Consider the following 27234-nt stretch of genomic DNA (forward strand, 5'->3'; position numbering starts at 1 on the left):
TCCGATTTTAATTGGTGTCGTTAAATTAAAAACATCCGTCCATCTGCTGCAATCTGCAGAATCCTCAAAACTAGAACACACCGATAAGATAGCGCAAAATATTAGCGCAATTTGAGTAGAGTACCAGCAAACTGGCCGGGCATTTCTCATTTCTCCCTCTGTCTGGCAGCTCGCCAAAAGCCGATTCAAACATTTCTCCACCATGGGATCATCTCTCACGGAAAAGCAGCCAGCAAGCAACAAACTGAGGAAGGCTTGGGGTCCATCGTGTTCCGCCCAAGAAAGAAAGAAAGCCCCCCAGTCAGTTAAACTTGAACTTCGAAAGCGTACGGTTGTTAAGCTGCGTTCGTTTCTTTCTGTACGCGCGACGTTCGGGGGCTCCAAGAGTCTCTAAAAGTTGTCGTTTTTGACATCGAGACGGTTTATTAGATTTGTTTGAACGTGCATATTAAGGACAGTTTTGGAGGTTAGATTTGGAGCAAAGGTTGGTGTGATTCATTGAAGGAGGAAAACTCTGCGAGAGGGTGGTCCTTTCTTGTGGTTGATTCGACACCTGACGCTGGTTGATTAGTGGGGGTGGTACTCAGCAAGTGGCACTTGGCAGTTGTTTTGAATGGTTGGCGCATTATTGGGTATACTCGCATGCTCACCAGGTGCGACGACAATCGAGAGACCGCAGCACCGCACTTTTTGGGGGGTCTTTGCTCTGGCCTGGGGGAGGTGGAATCAATCGAGTAAGACCCGTGAGGCGTATGGAATTGTGGCCTGTTGTTATTGTGCATTTCCATCACCAATCCCCGTAAGCGCCGCCGCCAGCCATTCTGTAAGCTCGCGCAGGTTTCGATTCAGTTTTTACAAGTTATTTAGTGGTCGTCTTGAAGAAAGCAGGCAGGCAGGCAGCTCAACGCTCTGATCGGTCCCGGTTTTTTTTTAATGTTGCTGCTGTTGCTCCTCGTTTATACACATTTTCAACCAGGCGCAATTTCCGATGCGCGCGTCCAACTAGTTTTCGCCATTCGCCAGGCGTGTGTGATGTCTTGTGGCTTGTGAATTTAAGCTTTTTCTGATATCGAACGCCTCAAGAGTTTGTGTGTGAAAAGTGCGCTCGCGCGTCCGCGATTTTCCCCATTTGTTGTTGCTGCTGGACGAACAAGTTTCCAAGTCGCTGTGCTCCTTCGGAAAGTGCACTTTATTTTCTAGTTTTCAATCAAACTTGATTTCTATTTGCAGTCGCGCGCAAAGTAAATCTCAAAGTGCGCTTAGTGTGGTGGTGATTTAATTAGACCCCCAAATGGATCATTTTTCTTCGATCTCCCAGCCCAAGCTGAAGCAAGGCACCCAGCGCAATTGCCGAAGAAATTCAGGTCTCACCCAGGAATGACTAAACTGAAAAACATCGAAACTATTTCAGGGGCGATAATTTCCGGTGCTCAGTGAATCTCATTTTAGCTCAAGAAAAATTAAACATGTGATCAGGTGTTTATTGTTATCAGAAAAGAAGAAGACTTCTCGAGGCTTTTTTGAAGTGCGGGGTAAAATGTGATAAATAAAACCTCAATGAAAAGAAGCGCAATAATAAGCGAAACATAAATCCATAAAAATCCATAAAACAAACAGTGAAAATCAGCCAACCGGATAAGTGATCCCGAAAAATCAACAATTTTACCTCGTTTCCGTTGAGATAGACAACAAATTGCACTCCAGCAGGAGACTTATTCTTCGCTGATGGGACTGAACTTCTATTACAATGGCTAACCCTAATCGCAAGAACACGATCCAGAGAATTAACATTGCAAATCAGGAACAGCTTGAGCAGTTTGGTCTTGAAGTCTGAAAGAAAGTCGAATTATGGTGTAATAATACACTTAGACTTGACATTACAGCTTTTAATCTGAATCGAGCTGAGCTTATTTAAAGCAACAAAAAGAGATTTTTTTAAATTTTTCATGAATTAGCAAGCTCGCAAAGATTCTAATTTTGTATTGTGAAATAAATTTGAAAACAACTATCTGTCATACAACAACAATTTGAAAAAGATAGAATAGTTGAATTTTTTTTTTAAATTTCAGTTTTTTCGATTCCAATCATATAACCCCTAACACATGTTTTTGTAAGAATTAAAAACAAGTGGATAGGGTGAGTGTACCTACTTTGGTCCTAGAGCCTACTTTAGTCCTAAAATGCCGAAAATGGTAAATAATTCATTTTGCTTGCAAAGGATAAAGATGCTGCTATGTGCACAATGAACTCTTATTCTTACTGAATCCTTCCATACCGCTTTTTGCCATAAAAAATCTTTCTCATAAAATTTTCAACGTTTTTAAAAATATGCCTTCTATTCAGTGGTAAATTAGACAGCTCAATTAGTGGGGTGCGTTTTGAGAAATGAGAGGAAATAAGGAAAAATCACGTTTTTTTAGTGTCCAAGCCAATATTTAAAGGGTTATTACTTTCACTATGAAGAATATAAACCAGATTACCTATTTTTCCTAAAATAAATAAAATCAATGGAAAACCCGGAAAATTTGTAAAGGGTCCAAATATAGGAGACTTTGACTTTGATGTTCCTTTTTTAGGCCTAACATCACAAAAATTTTGTGTGAATACCAAACAAATCAACAAAAGTGCGAATTTTTAATTGGGGCATAATTCAGAGTCAATATTGAACATATCTTACATTTTTTGCTAGCTTTACGCAAATAAACTATAAGTTAGTAGACATATAAAAACTTGAGCCATTTTTCTGCTGATAGAGCTGACGGGGAGTAAAAGTGTTTAAAATATTCATGACAGAAATGTTAGTTTTCTTAGTCGTTAAAAAGCTGTAATATTTTTTATGGTAATATTTAATTAAAAATTACACTTTTAACGAATTTGTTTATTTATTTTCGAAAAATCATATATTTTATAAGAGTTTTAGATATAGGTCCAATTGAAGGTACCAGTACAGTACCAAAATAGGAACAGTAGGTTCAAAGATGGAAATTTTGATCATCAATATCTATGCAAATCTTTCAATAAAGGCGAAACCTATGTTGAAAATTCTCATTGAAACTTGTAGATAAGATAATGAACTATAAATAAATTTCTTTAAAGATAGAAAGCTCCCGTTTGTTTATGAGAAAAGCGTGATTATTTAAAAACCACCGCTTAAAGGGTCCAAAGTAGGGCAACTAACCCTACCTTGTTTTTTTTTTAAAAAACATGAGTTCTTAAGGCAATCCTGTGGAGAGTAATAATTTTTTCGGAATTTTGGTGATAATTTTTTTTAAGTTTCTTCAGCCGATAATCAAAACATAACTTTCAATATTTGTTAAACTTTTCAACATAAATAGGGCGAGCGCTCTTACTTTGGACCTAGAGCCTACTTTAGTCCTAAAATGCCGAAAGGTGTAAATAATGCATTGATGCACACAGTGACTCTTATTCTTCCTGAATCCTACCATACCGATTTTTGCCATAAAAAGTCTTTCTGATAAAATTTTCAACGTTTTTTAAATGTTCCTCCACATCAGTGGTGAATCAGGCAGCGCAATTAGTGGGGCGCGAGAAATAAGAACGAATTAGGAAAAATCAGGTATTTATATTGTTCAAGCCAAAGTTTAAAGGGAAACTACATTCTCTGTGAAGAAAATGAAAAATAATATTTTTTTTTCGTAAAATAACTAAAACTCAATGGAAAACCTGGATGATTTTTAAAGGTTTCATTAATAGGAGACTTCGATGTTCCATATTTAGACCTGGCGTCACCAAAACTTTGATTCACTATCAACAAATCAACAAAGGTGCGAATTTTCTATTGGGACATAACCCAGAACCCATATTTAACATTTCTAACATTTTTGGCAGCTTCCCTCAAACAAACTAAAAGTAAGTAAACATAGAAAAGTTTCAGCTATTGTTCTGCTGATAAAGCTGACGGGGAGTAAAAGTGTTTGAGATATTCATAACAGAGATTCCAGTATTTTTAATCGTTATAAAGCTGTAATCCTTTTTTTAATGATAATACTTTTTTGAAGATTACATTTTTAATGAATATGTTTAACTATTTTTCAAAAATCATACTTTTAAAAGGAGCTTTAGTTCTAGGTCCAATGAAGGTACCAATTCAGTACCAAAATAGGAACAGTAGGATCAAAGTTGGAAATTTTGATCATCCATATCTTTGCAAATCTTTCAATAACGGCAAAACCTATGTTAAAAATTTTCATTGAAACTTGCATATAAAATCATGAACTATAAAAAAATTTTCTAAAAGGAATAAACCTCCCGTCCATTTATGAGAAAAACATGATTATTTAAAAACCATCGCCTGAAGGATCCAAAGTAGGGCAACTATGTTTTGTTAACAAATCTATTTAAAATACTGTTCTATTCAAAGTAATAAGTTTTGAAATGCCTTCGAATGATTTGAGAGAAGAAAAATCACTCCCCTCTTGTTGATTCTTGTTTAGTAAAAGGTTATGTTCTTTTATCTTACAATATAAACATTCAATGATCACACTTCATTGAAAATTTATGATGCAATAATCTGAGCTGCGCATCTACAATCAAGGAGTTTTACAAGGAATTTTAAATTATTCGCTTCTGCTTTTGCCTCAGAATCAAAGAATCAAATGCTTTTCTCGGTAAGTCATATATAAGTTACTCAAATTTAGAATTTAGAAATTTAGAATACTCCCAAGACACCAAGAAATAAATACGAGTAAAACTTTACAGAAAAAAAAACATAATTCTAAATATCCAAATCAGTGCATAAAAATATAATTAATCAAATAAATAAACAGATTTGAAAAATATAAAATCCAAATACAAAAATAAATATCAGTTCAGGTCGAAAATTCATCATGATGAAAAATTCCTTGGCAAAATGATAATAATTGTTTATTATTCATTATCATAATTTACATTTTTTCTTATTTTTAGTGAAGGCGTTGATTGAAAATCTCCCCTTTTATATCTTGAATTTGAAAAAGTAATCAACCACAATTTGAAATGTGAATTCTTAATTAAAATAAAACAGTTTTTTTTATTGATTTTAAAGAAAAGTATTCAAAACCTAAATTCGATGGTTGAATTTAATTCGATAAAAAGAAAACATAATTTTTATCAAGAGTACCAGCAATCAAAGTCGAGCAAAGATATTTTATTCTATAAAAATTCTTCCAGTTATCAAAATAAAAAGCTTGAAAAAATCATTTTAAAAAAACACAATAATAAATTATTATAGATATTTATAATACAACATGTCTCATTTAACATTGAAATCTTACATTGTTGCAAAAGACAGGTTAAAAAATATTATTGATCATTCATAAACTGATGAGATCATTCTAACAAAGTTATAAAGATAAGGAATTCCACGTTTTGTTGTAAATATTGAAAGCACAAAGTGAATACTAATTTGATTAACATTGCGCATCAAACTTTAGCAGGGCCGTAGGAAGAGCTGACTCATGAGGGGGGAGGGGATTTTTTCTATGACATTTTTGCTTAAACAATGCATGTATCAAAAAAAATTAAAAATACTTGTTATTTTTAAATACTATTCGAATATTCATTTTAAAGTTCCTTTTTCTAGATAAATAGAAACAAGTTTTTCGTTCTATTTCCGAATTTTTAAATCAAATTCCGGTCAATATTCGGGAAAATAAAACAAAAATCCATGAACTATTCAACAAAAATCAAGGTTAAAATAATTGAACAATTTTATTTCGAAAAACAAAACCAGATTTTGAATCGTACTCCAGTCTCTAAAAAAATCTCTTATATTTTTATAAAAAAATCAAGTTTGTTAAGTTTAATTTTTGGCGACAAAATAAAAAATTACCATGATGCAATAAATTTTTTTTACAATAAAATGGGAATCAATCCAGACAAAAACATTTTTTTTTCAACATAATTTGGGCGGCAGACAAGTTATGGTAAAACCAGGTAATCTGGCCAGCTAAATTTTTCTTGTTTAATTTGAATTTACAATAGGTTTTTTTTTTTAAAAAAGCCTTCAATTTCGAAAGAAAATTCTAAAAATAAATCCAATTTTCAAAGATAAAGGTAAAAGGTTCAAATTTTGCAGTACAAATCGGATTTATGCCAACTTGACTTTAACTAAAGATGTGAGTTTCAAATTTTGTTCTTGAAAATACTGAAATATTATTAATCGCCAAAACATACGGTATTCTCTGAAAATTGAAAATCAATTCCTGTGGATTTTTTTGCAAAATGAACCATAACTCTACTTAAGTTTTGTAATTTTCAGCTGAATTTTGCAAACGAATTGACTTTGGTAAAGCTCCTACATCGAACTTACAATTAAAATTATCATTCTGCAATCTTTTGCAATTTAAATTATCACCCAAATCATCATCTCGATGATTTTATTTTGATTGTGGAATTCATTCACGAGCTTTGTCTGAAACTGAATTTTGAACTTGAATTAAAAAAATAAAAATCTGTTTCGGAATTTCAAAACGTTTTATGAAATGTACATAAAAACGGTTTTTGAATTCAGAAATATGAGAAAAGAATTGAAATCCGTTTTGGAGCCCTCAATCATGAATTCATAATATCTAATATAATTGCATGTTTTGGGTTTCAATGATTATTCTTTATTTCAATTATTTATTTCCAATCCGACTTGCAAATCTAAATAAAAAATCCAAATTTCGAATAATGAATTCATATCGCTATTTTGAAGCTTTATTATGCCTGAATTTAGCATAAGAATAAAGTTTCTATCATATTCAAAAAAATATTTATTAAATGTTAAAAAGCGTATGAGTTTCAAAAATCGTGAATCAAATTTTGAAGGAAATTTTGAACCAAAGCAGGTGTTTAACACCTCGTTCCTCCTAAATTGCAAGTTCTGAATATCCTCAATGTCAATTTAAATATTGTGTCTCGGAAAGGACAAAAGACAGAAACTATGTTTTTCTTATTAAAAATAAACTCACAAGAAGATTATGTTTCAAATATACAAAACTTAATAAATGAAAAATAACGTCAAACTAATTGATAATATTGCAAAAAAAAGTTTGACTATAAAATTTATTAATTTTTTATAACAATTTTTTTAGAAAATTAAAACAAAATATGAAGATTATATATATTTAAGAATGAAATTTGTTCAATTGAAACTAGTTTAAAGATTTTCATTGATAACTCATTGATACGTTTTAATGATGAATTCGGTAGAAATTTGCATTCTGAACTCGAATCTTTTGTCAGATCACCTCTTGTTTTGTTTGATGGAGTTTATAAGCTTAAAAATGAATCAGTATTTAGTAAAATTAATCATTGATAACTGATGAAGTAATAAATCTTCATGAAAAAAAAACAGATTCTGATTTTGTATTTTTAACTTCGTTCAAACGAGGAATAATATTTTGATGAAAAGTATGACGAAAAATCGATATTGTAGTTAAATTATACAGTTTTTAAATATTTGAAAAGATATCGTTACACATATTTTTATAGGAATGGAAAATTTAAAGGAAAGGTTTTGTTTCATTTACAAATTTTTTAAAGTCAAAAAAATATCTTAAATTTAGTTGTTTTTTTTTTTAAATTCGTTAAAATTCCCGTATTTCACAGATTGAGAAAATCTAAAAAAAACCTAAGAAACTTCAATAATTTGTTTTTCGCAAAAGTCAAAATTATTTTGTCTTGGGGAAATTTTATAATTTACTTAAAACCCTTATTTCAAATTTTTGTGTAATGTTTATTTTAAAAAAATTGCAGAAATTTCTTTAATGATTTTAATCTATTTTCAAAGGTTTATTTAAAAAAAAAAAACAAAAGTTGAAAAAAAAGTCACAAATTTGGAATTAGGGCACTCAAATTGATCGAAATAAGCTGTTTTTTTGCACCTGGGAAAATTTGAATTTTGTGGTCTTCTTCAACTTATCAAAACTATTTTGAGAGTGGAGTTAAGCATTAGAAAAACAAGAAACAGTGAATAAAATTGAGCCTGGAATTGGTTAGATGATGAACATTTCACATCAGCATAAAATTTGCAACGAATTCAACTTTTTTTTTATAGTCAAAGCAATAAGCAATAAAGTAATTGATACTAGATTTCAGATTTTTTTTGATTATTCTATTGACTATTGACAACTTGTTGATCTTTAAAACTAGTACTCGAAATTTTGAAGTGAAAATGGTTGGTTTCGAATTCTGATCTTGATCAATTACACTTATGTATAGAAATCTATTCTAAAGACGAGCTCGGATTTTTTTGTGTTAAGATTTATGTTTTTAAATAAAAATGGTTTTTGGAATTGTAATTCAAAATTTACGATTAAAAATTTGTTTTATTTCGTGAACGTCATAAATATATATGGTCTTTATAGAAACAAAAATATGCGCTGAATGTTCCAGTGCATTTAAAAAAAGTAAAAATTTTCGGTTCAGATTTGGATGGTGGATCGTTTATATCATTTGTACTTTTGCCCCATTTTCAGTTCGTAGGCCCTTCAAGGTTTTTTGAGATTCACAGTTTATTGTGCAAAGAAGGAACACATTAATAAAATTCTTTTTCCGTCATTTGATAGTGGTTGAAAACAGCGAAATAGAACCATTAACATTTTCATTGAAAACAAGAATTTTGTTTGCCGTTATCGTTTATATAGAATGGCTGCCTCTAGAAATTATGTTCATCAAGTTATGTCGAGAGACGGATAGTTTTGTAAATAAAAAAAAAATAAGATAAAAAAATCCGCTGTAAATTTATAAAGATTTCATTGTTAAATGTAAATTAAGCTGTTTATACACATGAAACACGATACACAGGGGTATAAAATTGCTTGATTGGTTCAAACCCGTTGAAAAGTATTTTCTTCGGAAAATGCATAGCGTTATTCTAAATTTAAATGAATTCTTATTTGAAATAAAAAAAAAACAACCACTGTCCGTTGGCCTGATTTGTCAATGTAATTCCAGATCTACACAATCAAGATTCAGTGTTAATTTACTGGATCGGTAGTTTCTCGGGGAATAAAAAAGTTGCAAATTGGTTCGCCATCTGAATTTTCTGGTACAACATCACAGTACTTGAACCTACCGTAAGCGAGTGTCAAATTGAACTTCATTAGTGATAATCAACACTTCCAGAGAGACGAAGCAAGAAGAAACAAAAATAATTATTCACCTCGATTATAAATTCCATGAAGAAATTAATAAAGTATGTTTGTTTTAATAGTCGGTGCTTTGGATTAACGGGCATGGCACTGATTGGCGTTGAATTCGGGAAGAAACGAAAAGACAAGAAGAAAAAACCGAATAATTTCCTGAAAATGGATTCTTCCCCTTGGACCTCCCGATGACGAATTGTTGTAGTGATTGTTTTTTTTTCTGCTGTTGTGTTGTTTGACTGAATTTGGTCTTGAATTTATTTGCAGCGATTTGAAGTTTTGCCCGGATTTTTTTCCGTCGTCGTTCACCTGTGAAAATAAACAGAGAAAAAACCAGCCGCAGCTGTTGGGAAACTATAAGTGTGCAAAAGAAAAGTTTAAAAAACAACCTGGACAAAAAGTGGCAATCGTAAATGATTTGAACAGCAGCAAGCAGAGAAACCCCGAAAACGTTGCTGAATAAAAATGAGGCGCCTCGTGGACTTGGGTTTTGTGATCCGTAAGTATTGAAGCTTTTGGCAGTAGGAAATATTTCTTTTATCGCATGCAATCGCCTTGGCAGTTGATTACACTATTTACTGGAGTCATTTCGATGGAGAACCTATGATTTGCCAGGTTTTTTTTGGCGTTTGTTAATTGTTGTTACCGTAAGGTCACTTCCCCGAGCTGTTGTGTTTTATTGGTATGCTGCAAGAGAGTTTTCCGATATAACATTTGCCAAACGACCGTTCGACGTCTGTCAATGACCTCAGTGTTGCAAGAATTACTCAATGATAAAGAAATGCAAATGGAATTTGTTTTATTAAAACCCACGTTTAATTTACTGAAAAATAATGAAAAAGAACCCATGAAGTCATACAATTTTCTCCAATCAGAATGGAAAAAAGTTGATGTTGAAATTTAAATAACACTAATTCGCAAAACCATAAAAATATTTGTGTTTTAATCAGGGCCGTTGGAAAAACCGCCTAATGGGGAGAAGAGGGGTTAGGAAACTGGTTTTTTTCTAGATTATTTTTGCTCCAAAAATGTATGAACGAAAAATATACAATAAAGTTCAGTACCTACTATTTGGTTATTCATTCTTCTATAAGATACATTTTTCTATATCAACACATCTATCTCAGAAACCACTGGACCAAATTCTACAAATTTAGTGTCTTTGAGTTATAAAAAGTGTTGTGGACAAATTTATAGAAAGTTAATTTTTTATAAAATGCGAAGCATTTGAGTTATGCTTCTCAGCAAAGCGCACACGCGTCATGCGAAAAAAAACGAGATATCTCTTAGTTGGTGCGCAATGTGTTCATTTCTCAACGAAATAGTAATCTGAATCTGAATTTCAAATATCCTGAATAAAAATTCTGAAACTGGATTTAATACTTGAATTTTGAATCTATTTCCGAATTTCAATACGGTTTCTAAATTTAAATTTCAGATCAATATGATTTAAAATATGAGCCAAGAAGTGAAATTTGATTCGGAGCCCTTCACCATGAATCAATTTAAGTTCTGATGTTTTGAGTTTCAGTTTGACTTAATTCATTCAATCTGTCATGTGAATCTGAATCACATTCATCATTCGGGAAAATAACATTTTATAAATTTCAAATAATGGACCTGATTCTGAGTTTTCAATTCTGAATCGCCATTTTGAACCTTTGTTATGTTGGAAATCTGCATTAGAATTCAGCTTAAGAATTTCGAATCTGAATATAAATATTAAATGAAACGTAACTTTAATATTAAAAATGCATATGAGGCCTTTCGAGTCAGGTATCAGTGCAAACATTGTCGATTTTAGGTGAATAATGCCAAATGATTCTTCGTAGTTCAAGCTATACCTATTTGATGATTTTTTTTTTCATATTTTTTTTTATTTTTTTTAAGCTGTTACATTTCAATGAAAAATGAAAATTTTTGAAAAATATATGAAAAATGACCAAAAATAACAGCTTAAAAGCGTGTTTTTCACGAATTTTTACTTTTATGCACTTATACCCCTTTTTCTCCAAGATGATAGGTTCGAAACGAATGAATCAAACTTGCAATGTAATCCAAAACCGGATTGGAACCATGATTTCTTACTGAAAATCAAGAATCCTAAAATATGAATCCGATATATGAAATCAGAAAGACTATTTGGATTTTGATTTTATGGAACCAGAAGCTCCGAAATAATATTAATGTTATCAATCAATCATCATCAAAAGGGAGAAAATTTTGAAAAACTGCAAAATAATTCTGAACGTGGGATTAGTTTTCGGGGTTTTAGCATCAGTCTGAATTCAAATTGTTACTCTTGGATAACCATACCATACTTGATTAGGAATTTGAAATTTTGAGTGCAGAGTAGAGAATATCTCGCTTGCTTTTCCTGGACCCACATGCGGGGTGGGGGGGGGGGGGGGGTTGGGGTGGTTGTTCAAAACATTGATCAATACTTTGATTCTTGCTTATATTAAACATCATTTCATCATTTTGATATCACCTGTTTTTTGAGCAAAAAAAAAAAATCACAAAAAATTCTTCGGTCACCAAAAATGCAATTCATCGTAAATTCCTGTTTTCGCAATACCAGCAATATTTGAAAATTCATTTCCGGAATCAAGTAAGGTTAGAAAGCATTTTTCCCTTGAAAACTAATTCATAAAAAAAACTTCTGGAATATAAGAATATCACACCTAGGGATAATAATAAAGGCGATACGAAATAGAGAAACTGTTCTACTCAGCTAGCATTTAATGGATCTTTCCTGGAATTGTTTTAATTTTTTCAATAGTGTAAGAAACGGGATCTCATTTTGCTATCATCTCTATTATGTTTCATAACTTTTTCATTTTGAACCTTCATTTAACCTTTATTTATTTTATACTCTCATTTCGACGATTCGTTGTTAATTTGATCTTTTTCACATGAATTGACAACAAACATTATTATTTTTCAATTAACTGATTGACAAAACAAAATGGTTGATTATAAATTTTCATACACTGATCGGAATAATGTATTGAAAATTTAGAAATTTGTCACGAAACTGAATTATTTAGCCCGCACGGTTTGAGGTTCAGCAATTTTGACAACAGTTATGATCAAATCGATTTTTTTTATAAAACTGAAGGAGATTTTAACATAAAAATTACTCCAATGTATAGAAAACAGATGTCTGCTCATGTTTATATAGTTTTTGTACACATATTCGATGTAATATTTGATTAAATCAGTATTCTTCTTAATATGCACATACAGCCGGCTTTTCTCCTACTTAGGCTCTTCGCACATTAGCGAAAACTCAAGCCAAAATCTTCCAAATGTTGTTTGAAATATTAAAACCGTTTGGCATTATTAACTCATAATTCGCACTTATAACTCTCTGGCTTTAAATTGTGTTTAATTTAATGGTGACCCTAAATAATTTTTAGAACGGTTATGAAACCTAACAAAAGTTTCGCATACCTTCTACTGATTGAAAAAAGCAATGGCTACCCACAATCATTTCTCTTCAAACTGATCAATTTTCAAATAAAGATAAGCCCCTTAGAAACTGAAGAACAGAGATTGCAGTGTATTTTTGCAATCTTCAAAACACTAGAAACACATGATTTAAAAGAAGGATTCCTTCTGTACCTACTACCGTGCTTATTGACAATTTATTTTTTGAAAGCCTAGCTGAAGGAAAAACAAATTCATGAGTCGTGAACTGATGATTAATTTGAACATAATTAAGAAACTAACTTTAACACGTCTTTCTCTTACAAGATTAGATCAATAACTGCTATGTGTTTTTGATTACACTTTGAAGCTTCTATTCTAGTGTTGGTACATATTTTAAAAGATATTATTTTCAATTAAGTATGATTTAAGTAAATTATACGCATTCTTCAATCACTGTCGAAATGTAAACAAAATTTGAAAAAAATAGTTAAAATGGTGGTCCAAAATTGGACCCAGGGGAGGTCCAAAATAGATATGTACATGGTGGTCAAAAATATCAGCCAAAGTAATTATCGAAAAAACGAAGTTTAAAGGCTTAAATTTTGTTAAATTGCAACAAACGACGTTATATTTCAGTAGAATAAACTATAATCTTCGTAATGCTGCCCGAAAAGCTTTAAATAGTCTTCAAAATTACCACATTTTTCTCATGGATTTAATAAAAATATTATATTATATTTCATCAAATCATTCAATGCACTTCGAATTCCACGATCGCTGGTGTGACTAAGCAGAACAAGTTACACATCACCAATGGTTGCTACTCCGTGATTGATCGAGGCCATCAATTTTGTACAAGGTCCAAAAGAATGCAGCTTGGGATAAGCAGCTCATTCTCAATGCACAAAACTCATGCTCTCCCTTTAAATAAAAAAAAAGATCAATAACGGCGCCCGCCACGTCCTTGTATTCAAAGAAGAATGAAGGAAGGATTATTAGTAGGAAATTTTTTAGGGTCAACCATAAATCTGTTATTCCAGTTTTCTTCAAAAGCTTATTTGATAAACTCTAAAACAACAATAAGGCAGTATTACCAGCTATAGAAAACGTCTATACGTCTGCGAATCTATATTCAAGTATCTCATTAAGGGGGAGTAGGATCTAACACTTTCAAAAAATCGATTTTTTTTTATTTTTTATTTTCTTATTGTAAAACATTTCAAGAATGTTGTGTCAAAATTTCAAGTCAATCGAAGCAAAACTGTAGAAATTATAGGCCTTTATCTCCTCTTATCTAATACTGCAAGAATTCTAGAGCAGAAACTTCAAACGCGTTTTTCTCGAAAGCACATTTTTAAAGTCAGTGGACATCGTCATTTGAAAACTACTTCACCGATTCTTTTCAAATTTGGAACATATTTTCTACGTATAAAATACCAAACCCCAACGATTTTCTTTTTTTATTTTTTTTACTTTGGGAAGATTTTACATATAAAAAATGGCGGATTTTTTCGTGAAAAATCGTAGTTTTTACTTCAAACAGCCACAAAAATTTCATAAATTTTTTTTAAGTTAAATAAAATCGTTGGGGTCGAGAAAAACATCTATTAAAAATATTTTGCCTTGATTTTTTGACTTCAGATGATTCTATGCTGAGATACAGTGTTCACCGCAAATCCTGTTTTCTAAAAGGCATCCTCGAAAGTGCTCCGTCACCGGCTCATTTTTCAATATTTTTCTACGAAAAAATTACTAAATGTTCTTTTAACAATGTTTTGTATAATGCAACAAAATTGAATACATTTGTTTGAACGATAGCTCTAGAAAAAAAATCGTGAAAATGGTGTTTTTTTTACCCGTTAGACCCTACTCCCCCCTTAAGGATTAGTTTAGTAAGAGAGAGGCTAAGTCATTTTTGGAAAATGGTGCGATCTTTGGTTGACCAACACCTCCTTTCTTCCTAGACATTTACTGAAGAAACTCCTAATAATATCTACAAGGTGTTTTCTCTCAAATAATTAGAAAATCAACCATTCAAATTTCCTACAAGCTAGCTGTTTCCCTCACAATAATCTCTTACACATCACTGATTCTCGAAACGACTCTTTAAAAGAAATAAGAAATAAACACTAAAAAACATGAAATGAAGAACCAAACAGTTATAGATAATGCAATTTGGAAACATGTTGAATTTTGGAAAAGGTTTGCAGAAAGTTCTTTTGAAATTTTGCGGCTAGTTGCTAATCTTTGCTCAATATTTTTGTAGTTTAATACTTTTGGGTACTTAAGTATTTGAGCACACGAACTTTTAAACTACCCATTATTTGAAAAATGCCTTCTCTTGAAGTGAGTTAATTTCTTACTTCTGTCCGCTAAATATTATCTTGACAGATTATAGAAATGATCAAAAAGATATTCGAATATGCTAATACCATTTTCAACAATTGACCTTTTCTTAAACTATATCTAAAACACCTGCTTTGGACACCTACTACGAATCACTGATAATGGGAGTATGCTGTGTGTTGATTCTTTTCAATACTAACTTTCATTTTAACTATGAATCATGAAGGGTTTATAAAATAAACCCTATTAAAACGATGAGAAACCAAGTAATGCCATTTTAACATTTTAATATTTCAGTGACTATGTTAACTAAATAAATAAAATTTCAAAATAAGATCGCTAAAAATATCGAGACAAAGATATTTTATAAAAAACCTGCGAAGATCGATAAAATGATATGATTTATATTGTCAAATTTCATTTTGAAAGTTTTTTCTCTTAAAATTTATGTCAGTCAGATATTACAGTTAGATCGTAATAAAGAGTAAATTTTGTTAAAAAGTAATCAGTAGCAGAATATAAAAAATGATAAAAAAATCTGACTAGAAAAACATCCCTGATTAACTCAAACGAACCGTGAAGTGCTAAAACGAAAACTTTATTTAAACTAGAACCTCAAAACGGTTCGGAAAGCAAATCAGAAACTTAATGTTTCTCAAAGCATTTAATGTGCATTGCAAACTGCTGCAAAAAATGCATTTTCGAATTGATGGAACTCGCTTCAAAAATGAATTGAAAAGAAAAGAATATTTAGTTTAGGTATACTTGATTTTTTGCCAAAAAGGACGGTGGCCTATGGGTCATGGGCCACATCCGCCAGGGAAACATCATGCCTCGTTAGACTTTTTCACTTGCACTAGGAAATTCTGGGAAGAGCAGCATCGGAAATCGAGGGCCTTTTAAGTTGATCAATCTCCACTATTAGAGGAAACTGCTCAATTTGATATACCATAATCTTCGCAATATAAAATCAGATATTGCTTTTTTCATCGCATTTTTCGTGAAGATGGGCAGTTTAGGTTGTTTGTTATCGCATAAACCATTGGAATAAGTAAATTTCCTTCATAAAGACTGTCTACATAGCTACTTAAAACATGCTTGCAAATTACTTTTTTCAAAAATGGTCAGGTAAAACTGACACTGCTCAGAAAAGGTACGTTTTGTTGCAAAAATTGCTGTAAAAGTAAATAATTTTGTGAGGTAAGTATTTGAAAACGTTTTTAAACAAAAATGGAACCAGCTCCGCGTCCAGAAGTGATACAGCGTGGTTTCAGAATACTGTATATTGTAGGCACTTTCTTCACTTGAGATCCTGTTTTTACAGTTTTTATGGCCTGTTTGAGATGGTATGTAAGGGGGCATCCATAAATTACGTAACGCTCCTAGGGGGGGGGGGGGGGGGGGCGTTACGAATTGTGACATAGGGAGGGGGGGAAGGTATAGTCATCGTTACGTAACGATTTTTTCCTTAAACATTTCAGTTGAATTGCAGCTTTTTAGATGTCATACAATTTTTTGCAGAATTATAAGCAAACCAAAATCAGTTTAAATTTTGTAAGCTTCAACAAGATTGAAACTGGTTTGTAACCTTTCCTCTTTAAAGATTCCGAGATAGACTCCATAAAGTGTGTATAGGATTTCCGTGGAATAACCGTTGAAAAACCCAATGTTTGGTACATTTACCCCCAAGAACTCAATCCAATCTTAAATCGGAAACTTTATTATTTTTCTCAATTGATTTTAAAAATGCAATTTTGATTATTCCGAGAAATATTACTAAGTGAAGTATATTTTGCTTAACAAGTAGTGCACCTTGAACAAAATAAATTAATCAAGAAAGATCATCAGTTAACCAGCACAGAGCAACTTGTAATATGGCAATTAATTTATTTTATCAGAGAGTTATCATCAATGTGTACTAAGAAGCGATTTCGATAGATATCGATTTCGTTTTGAAGAACGTTAAAAAATTTCTATAATCTATTTTACCTTCGAAAATCAGTATTTCAAAACACGAGAAGATGGGAAGGGGGGGGGGGGGGGTTAATTATCAGCGTTACGTAATTTTCATAGGAGGTACGTCGAAACGTTACGATTTGTGACATACGGGGAGATGGTCAGAAAAGTTCATTTTTTGCGTTACGTAATTTATGGATGCCGTGCATTTTAACCGACAATGGCTTTTGTCAAAGTCTTTTGAAGGCATATAGAGGATCAAACCGATGAAAAATTTGAAATACCTGGAAAAACTTATGTGTCCGTTTTACCCGACCTTGAGGTGTCCGTTTTACTCACCATAGCAAATTTTTTTCAAAATTTTTGTTGTTCCAGCCCTTTGACCGAAATTCGCTGATTTTCCTCCAGATGGTTAAAAAGAAGTCTAACAAACCCTCTACCTTTTAAAAGGTGGAAAATTTTTCGAAAATTTCTCGAGTTATGAACTATTTTTTGAGGAGGAAAAAATAGTTTGTTTTGTTTACAATTATGAGACATTGATTGTTATAAATAAACAAAGAGCCATGAAAGTGTTGATATACTTAGGCGAAAATATTCCCATCGTTAAATTTATGCCAAACATTGTAATTTTCGAAATATTGAAAGTGTCCGTTTTACCCGCTGTGTCCGTCTTACCCGACTTTCCCCTTCCTGTTTTTTTTTTCAAGAAATTGCATCACAACTTCCCAAAGTGCTTCAAATAGGTCCTTTACTTGTGAAAAGGTGTACAACTTATAGAAATTTGAATTTGTTTTTTCGGTCTTGGATGTAGATCAAACAACGATAGTTTTTTTAATCACCCGACGTTTCGAACAGTTTTGTTGGTCTTTTTTCAAGGGAACTAGAAGTGTAAAATGTAGTGAGTGACTCACTTTGCTGACTGTTGTTTTTGTCGAATTCATTTTTGTCCAACGGATAGGTGTCCATTGATTGCTGCTCGTAGGTTATAAATGGAGTGATGTAAGCGGTTTAAGTTTATACATATGTACATACATTCATTAAAATTGTAACTTTCTACCTTTTTTTTACCGGTAGGAAAGGATTTTTTCTCATCCGTGTCACTGTTAACGTTAAATTTAAATTAAGATGGAGTATGGGTATGAATTAGTATGAAATGTGAATAATGTGGGTATTATTGGAACTTAAGCTTTCTGATTGAGTTTGTGTGGGAGAAATTGAGCTTTGGTTTTCTAGTGTCTAGTGGGCTATTTGTATTGGTACCTGTTCTATTGCTGTTTCTTGTCTTGAATGTTTCAACTGCATGTAATATTCCGGCGTTTGTTGAGCTGAGCTTGGCGGTGTTTGATATAAAATTCATCGTATTTTCTGTGTTGGTGATATAGCACACTTCTAACACAAGATCGAAAAACGGCAAATTAAAATTTCTTTGTATCATCCACGGTCGAAAACATAAACCTAACCATTCAAGAAAGCTACAATCCATTACTCTTAAGGCTATCATCGTTATAGTAGAAGTGCTTTTGAAATATCTCATATTAGTTGTCATCATGATCCAGTTTTTCCAAGAGAGGCGAGACGTACATATTCCATAACTTTGGAATGTTTACAGACATCTCCAATCAGACAGTCAAACAAACATGACTGGCAGTTAACTGTTACTAATCTTGATAATCAGAGCCATTTCAGAAGAATTCAGACCCTCACAGAGATGTTATGAGTCTTCTAGAATACGAAGGTACGGGGAAAGATGGAGCAGAACTAGACAAAAATGTTTAGGGGAGAAGTTGGGAGCCCACAAGACGATGCGTAGTTTTTCTGGAGGCGGTGGCACATCTGACTCAAATTTGAACCCACGAAGCAGGTAGCAATTAGTCCAACGGATTAAGTCATGGTGTGGTCTAATCGGTCTGGAACGAACGATTAAGTGAATTCTTCTGGGGTTGGGTCTGTTAACAATGTTAATTGCCTCTTGGGTAATCAGGGCCTTAGTTGGGTGTTATTTGGGTAGAAATTTTTCAAGCTTGATTATATGTTTGGCGGTTTCACTGGAAGATTCACACATTTTTCATCCTTCACATTTTACGCAGTAGGAATATGGTTCTCTGTTCCGATTCCAGAACACTGAAGTAGTTTATTAAAACAGAATCAAACATTGAACAGAACTTTAGACAAATTTAGGACGTGTGAGATCATTATTGAAGAAAGATTGAGTAGTCTAAGTCTTAAGTAGACTAAAATTGAGATGGTCTAAGAATTTTTAATTCAGATATAGAAGAACAGAAGAAATATTGAGGTTTTTTTTCAGTTTTAATCCAAACGAGAGAGTTCTATCTGATTATGCTGATAGCATCAAAAGCTTACCGCTACTTCAATTATGCTGATGATCTTTAAATCACATTATAAGTCAATCAACTTTGATACTGCCAGACAAAGCGGATAACCAAATTGAAACAAATGTCTCAACAATTAACGTGTGGCTCATCAAAAATTCCCACACGGCGACGAGATTGAACACGACGGATAACAGATTGAAATTAATGTCTTCATTAAACGATACAAGCACGTCACCTGTGTAAGCTGTGCTGTGCCATGAACTGTTGCCTATGTCATGCACTCTCGGCTTTAGGAGTAATCATCGTCTTAAACATAATGTTTTACATTTTTCCACCCATAGCGTTTCTGTGATTAGCGCTGCGATGAACGCTGGGCGGAATCCGAAAATCTTGCTGTGTCGTTAGAGTAAGCTTCCATCATTCAGCCTCAAGAGCCGAACAAAGGCTGCCCTCCTATCAGTCCTATGTACCAGATCAGCCTCTTCCAGTAGCATATTTTATCACTCGACATTAGCATTATTAACGCTTTCCTGTGTTTCTGTCATTTTTCTCCTCGGTCGGCTTTCTGCTTTCTCTACTATCTACTACGTATCATTCGGCCGGTACTTGTGCCTTGAGTGGAACACTTGCAGCTCGAGAGTCGAGTGGAAACTTGAGCCAAACATGACAAACCTGTCCCTGTCCATCTGTCCGTCAGTCCATCTACCCGGCGAATGTTGGCCAAGGTCAGGAGCATGTTTTCTTTTTTCTTCCAGTTCTTTTTTCGCGTGACGCACGACGATCTTCACGGCCATGGGCAACGAAACAAGAAGCTCTCTCTCAAGTGTCCAAGAGAGGGCACAATACAGGAAACGCAACACGTATGAAGCGAGGGAGGAAAAGATCAAAGCCCGCTACAGTTGCCCGATTGTATGATAATATCGCGATGGAAACTCTAACTACAGTTAGGTACGCTATACGGTCGTTGCTGTCAACTTTTTCTCACGTGGCTCATCATCGTTTTTTTTTTTTCAAGTTTTGTGGAAGTTTTTTCTCTGATTCGTTTCACCGTGAACTGTTGTGGGTCACTTCTCATATCGGCGCATCATCTATGAAGTGGTCATAATTGTGGCACATTGGACCAAAATAAATTTTATAGAGCACATTGGTCAAATGTCCACAAAAAAAAGAGCACAACATTGACTTATTTCAATTCTTTCATAGTTTGGTTCTTATCAACAGAAACTCTGAAGAAACCTTACAATAATGTCTACCTATCACATGAAAATATCTTTGAAATAAATGTGTTTTTATTTAGGTTTTAATTGCGAAATATTATGTAAATTAAAGTTTGATCAAAACTCAAAACCACACAAAACCTAGATTTGATACTGTTTAGAATAACTCTTTTATGGCGACCGTTAAAATATGCTTTGTTGTAAAGTTAATGAAAACTTCAGCTTATATGATGAGACTTGATTTTATTGACATTTCTTACTCTTGCGTAAAATTGAGGGGCTTCATAAGAGTTAAAAAATTGTACATCAAATTTCATCATAATTTCGAATTCAAAATCTTTTAAATTTATTTTATTAAAATATAAGCAACTAAACTGATTTCCCCTTGAATTATTTAACCGAGCTTTTATAAAAAATATCTTTAAAGATTTGCAATTTATGAAATGAAGAGTTAATCACCGTAAATTTGTTTTATGAAATGATTTTATCGGCTATATCGGTGAAATTTATATTCTTTGAGGAAGAATATTTAAGAATTGAAAGAATATAGACGGATAGAAGATTAGAATAAGGTGAAAGATGTTGAAAATGAGCGGAAGGGTAATTTTAATTTGAAAAACTTTTCATCACATTTCATCAATTTGTTCCTCACGGGCCTACTACCTTGCAGTGGTTGATACCGATAGAGCTGTAGCAACCACCACACAATAGTAGGCCTAGCGTGGTTCGTCCCACAAGTGGAAACTTGCAGTACGAACGAACAAAAAGATGAAATGTGATCGCTCAGAAAAGCTTCAAATACGACCGAGACACATTTATCGATAGATGCGGTTCTCGGTATTGTATCATTACGTGCGGTCTAGTCAGTTTTTTCGATTCTTTCAATTCTTAAATATTCTTCCTCAAAGAATATAAATTTCACCGATATAGCCGATAAAATAATTTCATAAAACAAATTTACGGTGATTAACTCTTCATTTCAAAAATCAATACTTGGCTAAAAAAAAAAAAAAATAAAAATAAAAAAACACATTTCATTACATCGGTAGATAGCCTAGTATCGGACCATCGACCGTAGCGCGAATAGTCGAAAAAACTGACTAGACCGCACGTAATGATACAATAGGGGAGAGGCGGGTTATATGCGCATATTAAGGAAAACACTCATTTTCTCGCATATTCCGATAGATAGGACCCTGAAAACTATATGCACATGAGCGGACATCTGTTTTCTATACGTAAGAGCAATTTTTCTGTTAAAATCTCTTACAGTTTTTGTGAAAATAATTTTATAATAAAAGAAGTCAAAATAGCCGATTTCCGAAACCGGCGGGCTAAATGCGCATATTTATGTTTTAAGCTATATTTCATTTACACTCGCAATATTTTGAAATTATTTAATTGAAAATGGTAGAAACGGATGTTAAGCATACGTCAAGGCTGAAATTTTGGTGAAATTTTTTACATCACTAGTTCTTTTGCATGAAACATAGTTAAGTATGCCATATGGCCATTAGACCGCTGCAGGCTTTGTATGGGAAATCTGAAATTTATGAGTTATTACAACTCCCATACCATTTTTTGATGGTATTTTCACACACAAAAATCTCCGTAAAGTTTGGAAGCGATACATTGAGTCCTGATTTAGCGCAAAGAGTTTTCATTTTGTATGGAGAATTACATGGAGAATCAATTTTTTTTTATTCAAAAATCGTTACAGATTTACAGAAACTTCGGAAAAATAAAAAAAGGCTGAATACTATTCCTCGAATTAATCTCTACAAATGATGTGAAGGTACTATGATGCTTAGTTGTAACACAACAAAGTTATTTTGAAATTTAGAAAAGATTTATCAAAAACTCAGACGAGTTTGCTTCACTCATGGCATCGCTGGCTGAAAACTTGCATGCAAGTTATTCCTTCCCAGATCGAAGGAACGGTCACGAATCGGTCCGAAATCGGTCAGAAATCAGTCCAAAGTCAGTCCGTTTAACAGGTGAAGATTTATAATGTTGAATTCTTCATAAACTAAGTTTAGTTACTTTACTTTAGACTATGGTGGTATTATTTAGAGAAAAAGCATCATTATTACAGTAAAACAATCATAACTTATATAATTTTCAATCGATTTCGGTAAACAACCTCTTGAATCATTTGCTTTAACTAATTCACAGAATCCACAGGAAATGATTTTTTTTAAAATGTTATAATCAGGTCCGAAACCATAAATTAAGTTGATTTATTCTAAAAAAAAATGCGTTATTTATCGTGTTTTCAATCATTAATTCACAAAAACTGTATGTATTGTGTTAAATTTATACAAAAATGAATTTCAGATGATCAATTGCAAATTTAACACTAAACATATCGACATTTTTTGTATACCTGTTCATACCGCGAGCGGTCAAATGACAGCAAACACCTCTTCCGCTAAAACTCTCTTGTATCTCGACCGAATTCTACAAAGTTTATAATTTTGGAAAGCTCGTGAATTGACTCAAATACGGTTTTCAGATAAAATTTTACTTCAATTATTTTTCTCAAAGTAACTCAAAGTCGAAGAAAAAAACAATCGAAAAAACAGGCTTCGGGAAAAAGGCTATAAACCAGTTATTAAGTACTCGAAAAAAAAAATTACTTAGTGCCTGAGAACGCTGAAATTAGAAGCTATATGTTACACATATGGAAATATTTTTTGAAAATTTCTTAAGATCATGGCCACTAAAAATGTAAAAAACTGGTAAACCGTAATTTTTAATAAATCAACCGCCAAAGCTGTTCCCGTTACATTAGAAAATTTGTGTAAAGTGAAATGGAAATTTGACGTAATCTGTGACATTTTGGCATCTCTAGATTTCAGAATTTTTGACGACTTTTCAAAGGTAGCTGTTTCTTTTTTAACTTTTTATCAATCTGCCTTTTTTGAGACTATTCTAGCACCTAGAATTGGCTTTGCACTGGATCGCAACGTTCTCAGGCACTGAGTGAAATTCTTTTCGAGTCCTTAATAACTGATTTAGAGCCTTTCCCTAATCCTGTTTTACGATTTTTTTCTTCGACTTCGAATAACTTTGAGAAAAATAATTGTAGCTGAAATTCGTATTTAAGTCACATTACGAGCTTTCCAAAACTATAAACTTTGTAGAAATCGGTCGAGAAACAAGAGAGTTTTAGGGGAAAGTGTTTACCGTCATTTGACCGCCCGCGGAATAAATAGGTATACCACATGCGTAACTTTATCTTATTTTTCAACTTGGTTGTGAATTTCGGGAACGTTTCACCACATCTATCACCGTATATCTTCAATAATCTCAAAAAGTTTGTATCTTACTTTCTACATAGTGCTGTAGTTTTTTTTCTATCTGCGTTACCCGATTTAAAACGCCTTTGTGTATGCCATGCAGTAGCTTGTATTCAAGTATTTAGCTAGGAAAATTGCATGCAAGTTCATGATTCCAGTGCTGCTGACAGTTTTGACTGTTGATCTACTATGAATGATTTTTATTTTACAGATTGCTTTAACTTTTTTCTGGTAGCATCTAGCTGAAAGTAACCTTAGTAAAAATTGAAGTTTAAGAATACAGTAACCCAATGAAGAAGTTATTTTTTCCATAAAACCCTACATCGCTTCCCTAGCGATTTTAATCTAGAAAAAAAACTTCCCCCATACTAATTTCCATACAAATTTAAAAACCGTTGCGCTAATTCAGGGATAAACCAAATCATCTTATATTTAACACAGATGATTGGAGAGCAAAACGGAATCGGAAAAACACATGGGAGCAAAAAGTCAGTTTTTGCAGCGGTCTAATGGCCATATTTCATGGTAATATTTTGTTCATATTGTATTTTTATCGGATCAGTATGAAGTTCTTCTTTTTTCGCTGTAAGATCGTGATTTGAGCGTAGATTCAATGTTTAAATGATAGGATGTAAAAAATGTATAAGAATAATCTATTTTTCTTGATATAGGCATTTAACCTGCCTTGATATGGGCATTCAGAACCTGTCTCGTATTCCAATATCTTATCATCTACAACTTTGCCAAAAGCTTCATTTTGTTGAATTTCCGATTTCCAGATGAATAAGAAAGTAAAACCATTAAAATTTTTGTTCACAGAATCTGTACGCACGATAATTAAAATTCAATATATTATATCAAAACTGACAAAAATCTTGTTTGAATTTTTAAATTTTTTCGACTTTATATAACAATTTAATTTTTTCATGCCTTGTGTTAAAAGCGTACTACCCACAAACTGCACTGATAAGATATGATGAATCTCTAGCCATATCGTCAATCGGCTGTATGCGCATATTACCTAACATGCGCATTTAGGAACACTTCCCCCTACCGAGAACCGCATCTATCGATAAATGTGTCTCGGTCGTATTTGAAGCTTTTCTGAGCGATCATATTTCTTTTTTTTGTTCGTTCGTACCTACTGCAAGTTTCCACTTGTGGGACGAACCACGCTAGGCCTACTATTGTGTGGTGGTTGCTACAGCTCTATCGGTATCAACCACTGCAAGGTAGTAGGCCCGTGAGGAACAAATTGATGAAATGTGATGAAAAGTTTTTCAAATTAAAATTACCCTTCCGCTCATTTTCAACATCTTTCACCTTATTCTAATCTTCTATCCGTCTATATTCTTTCAATTCTGAAATATTCTTCCTCAAAGAATATAAATTTCACCGATTTGCAATTTATTCTAATTTGTTTTCTGTGGAGAAAATAAAGTTAACTCAGAATATTGCGAAAACCGTCAACAAGGTTCAATTACACTTTTCTTGATTTTACACTAATCGTAACGGAGGGGGTCAAATGACATTTTTCGAACTTCAAATGACCATACTCTTGTTATAATTGTTTTTTTCGCAAATGTTTCTTCATGACTATTTTTTTTTTTCAAAATTCACTTATTTTTTCGGTATAATTGTTGGGGGGCTGGGGTACCTTGGGTGGACTGTATGACCAATTTCCGATGTTTGGGGTTCCTTAGGTGGGGTTGGGTTCCTTGGTTGGAGTATGGTGGTGTTCCTCGGGGTTCCTTGTGGGTTCCAGATTCCAGTTAAACACTTATTTTTGGTAAGTTACAAAGTTTATTTTAACTACACGATTCAGGTTTTAGCACAATTTATTAAACACAACGTTCTTTAAGGAAATGCAACACTATAATTTAACATTTATTACGAAAACTACAACATAATATTTAACGAGCAAAACAATTTATCTTCTGCACCAATGGCTATTCGACTTAATACTAAAATTAATGGATATAATTCAAAATGGTGATTTTGGCTAGATTTGTTACAATAAAAACAGTTCATTATGGCCCAGTTTCAACAGCTTGTTGCATCGATCAGCTGTAGCTTCTGGAGATGTTAACAGTTTCGTCCTTCTCTGTCTTCCTGAACTCCGAGCATTCGAACACAGAGTTGTAATAAGGATTCTCGTAACCCAACATCCTCGCCCATCCTGAAACCGCTCGCGTTTCTGAAAAGATAAGAAAGGGGATCTCACGAACACGAGGGGGGGCACTGATCTGTTTGGTTCTCAGAGGGTATTTGAGGGTCTTCGTTGGGCTGAAAGGCATCCGGCAACAGGCAAAGTTTTTCGACCGGTCGCGTAGATGGTCCTGTAGCGGTCTTCAGAGTTACTACTCTCACAACACCGTCTGATCCTGGATGCAGCTTCTCAATACGTCCCATTTTCCAACGGGATGGTGGAAGATTCTCGTCCTTGATGATGACCAGCCTGCCAACGGATATCTCAACAGGTGACCTCCATCTTTTGTAACGTCCTTGCAGTTGCGTGAGATACTCTACTCTCCATCTATCCCAAAAGTGCTGAAGCTTCTTCTGAAGCACTTGACTCTGGTTAAGACGATTCATTGGCACTTCTCGGAAGTCCCTGTCCGGTAGTTGTTGGAATGCTTCACCAATTAAAAAATGGCCTGGAGTAAGAGGTTGAAGGTTTCCTGGATCATCGGTTAATGCGGTGATGGGCCTTGAGTTCAAACAGTTTTCTACTTGGACCAGTAACGTGGTCATTTCTTCAAAGGAAACAGCATTTTCTCCAAGAACCTTCAGGAGATGCTTCTTGGCCGATCGAACCGCAGCTTCCCAGAGGCCTCCAAAATGAGGAGCTGCTGGGGGGATAAAATGCCATTGAATGTGATTGTTGACGCACTCCTTGGATACCTTTTCTTGATGTTGACTGTTGCGAATAATCTCCAGTAATTCCCGCAGGAAGTTACGGGCTCCCACAAAATTGGTCCCATTGTCCGAATAAATGTCGGCACAGTATCCTCTTCTCCCAATAAATCGGCGTAGTGCTTGAAGGAACCGCTCCGTCGAAAGGTCCGAAACTAATTCAAGGTGCACTGCCTTGGTACTAAGGCAGATGAAAACAGCTACGTAGGCCTTTGTTGCTGGTCGTCTTGGTGCCAAACGCAAGTACACTGGGCCAAAATAGTCAACTCCGGTCTTCATAAACGGCCTTGATTTCGTAACACGATCTGACGGCAGCTCACCCATAAATTGTTGAATAGGATTTGGCTTTGAGCGGAAACATTGTTTACAATTATGTATGATCTGGCGTGGAACGTTACGACCTCCAAGTGGCCAATACTTCAGGCGAACTGAGCTTAGCAACAACTGTGATCCAGCGTGCATAAGCTTTTGATGGTAGTACTCGTATAAGAGCTTTGTAAAAGGGTGTTTTGCAGGTAGCACTATTGGGTGTTTGGTATCTTCCGACTCCTCTGATTTTCCTAATCGGCCACCAACTCGAATAAGGTTTTCTGAAGAT

At 33.5% G+C, this 27234-nt stretch overlaps 1 protein-coding gene across 4 annotated transcripts in view; it reads left to right on the top strand.

Annotated features, from left to right (window-relative positions):
* The first annotated feature begins 322 nt into the window (after positions 1 to 322).
* LOC129745762 (mucin-2-like) overlaps positions 323 to 27234 on the top strand; it is a 161196-nt gene continuing 134284 nt past the window's right edge. The window contains exons 1-2 of one of the 4 annotated variants that reach the window (XM_055739086.1): positions 323 to 484; positions 9399 to 9630. In XM_055739086.1, coding sequence (XP_055595061.1) covers positions 9597 to 9630 — 34 coding nt within the window. In that variant the 5' untranslated portion in view covers positions 323 to 484; positions 9399 to 9596. Of the gene's footprint in view, positions 485 to 900; positions 917 to 1406; positions 1526 to 9398; positions 9631 to 27234 lie in introns of those variants that run through there. The other 3 variants (XM_055739088.1, XM_055739090.1, XM_055739089.1) reach the window with 3 other exon arrangements.

This window comes from Uranotaenia lowii, chromosome 2 (assembly GCF_029784155.1).
Source record: "Uranotaenia lowii strain MFRU-FL chromosome 2, ASM2978415v1, whole genome shotgun sequence".
Lineage (NCBI taxonomy): Eukaryota > Metazoa > Arthropoda > Insecta > Diptera > Culicidae > Uranotaenia > Uranotaenia lowii.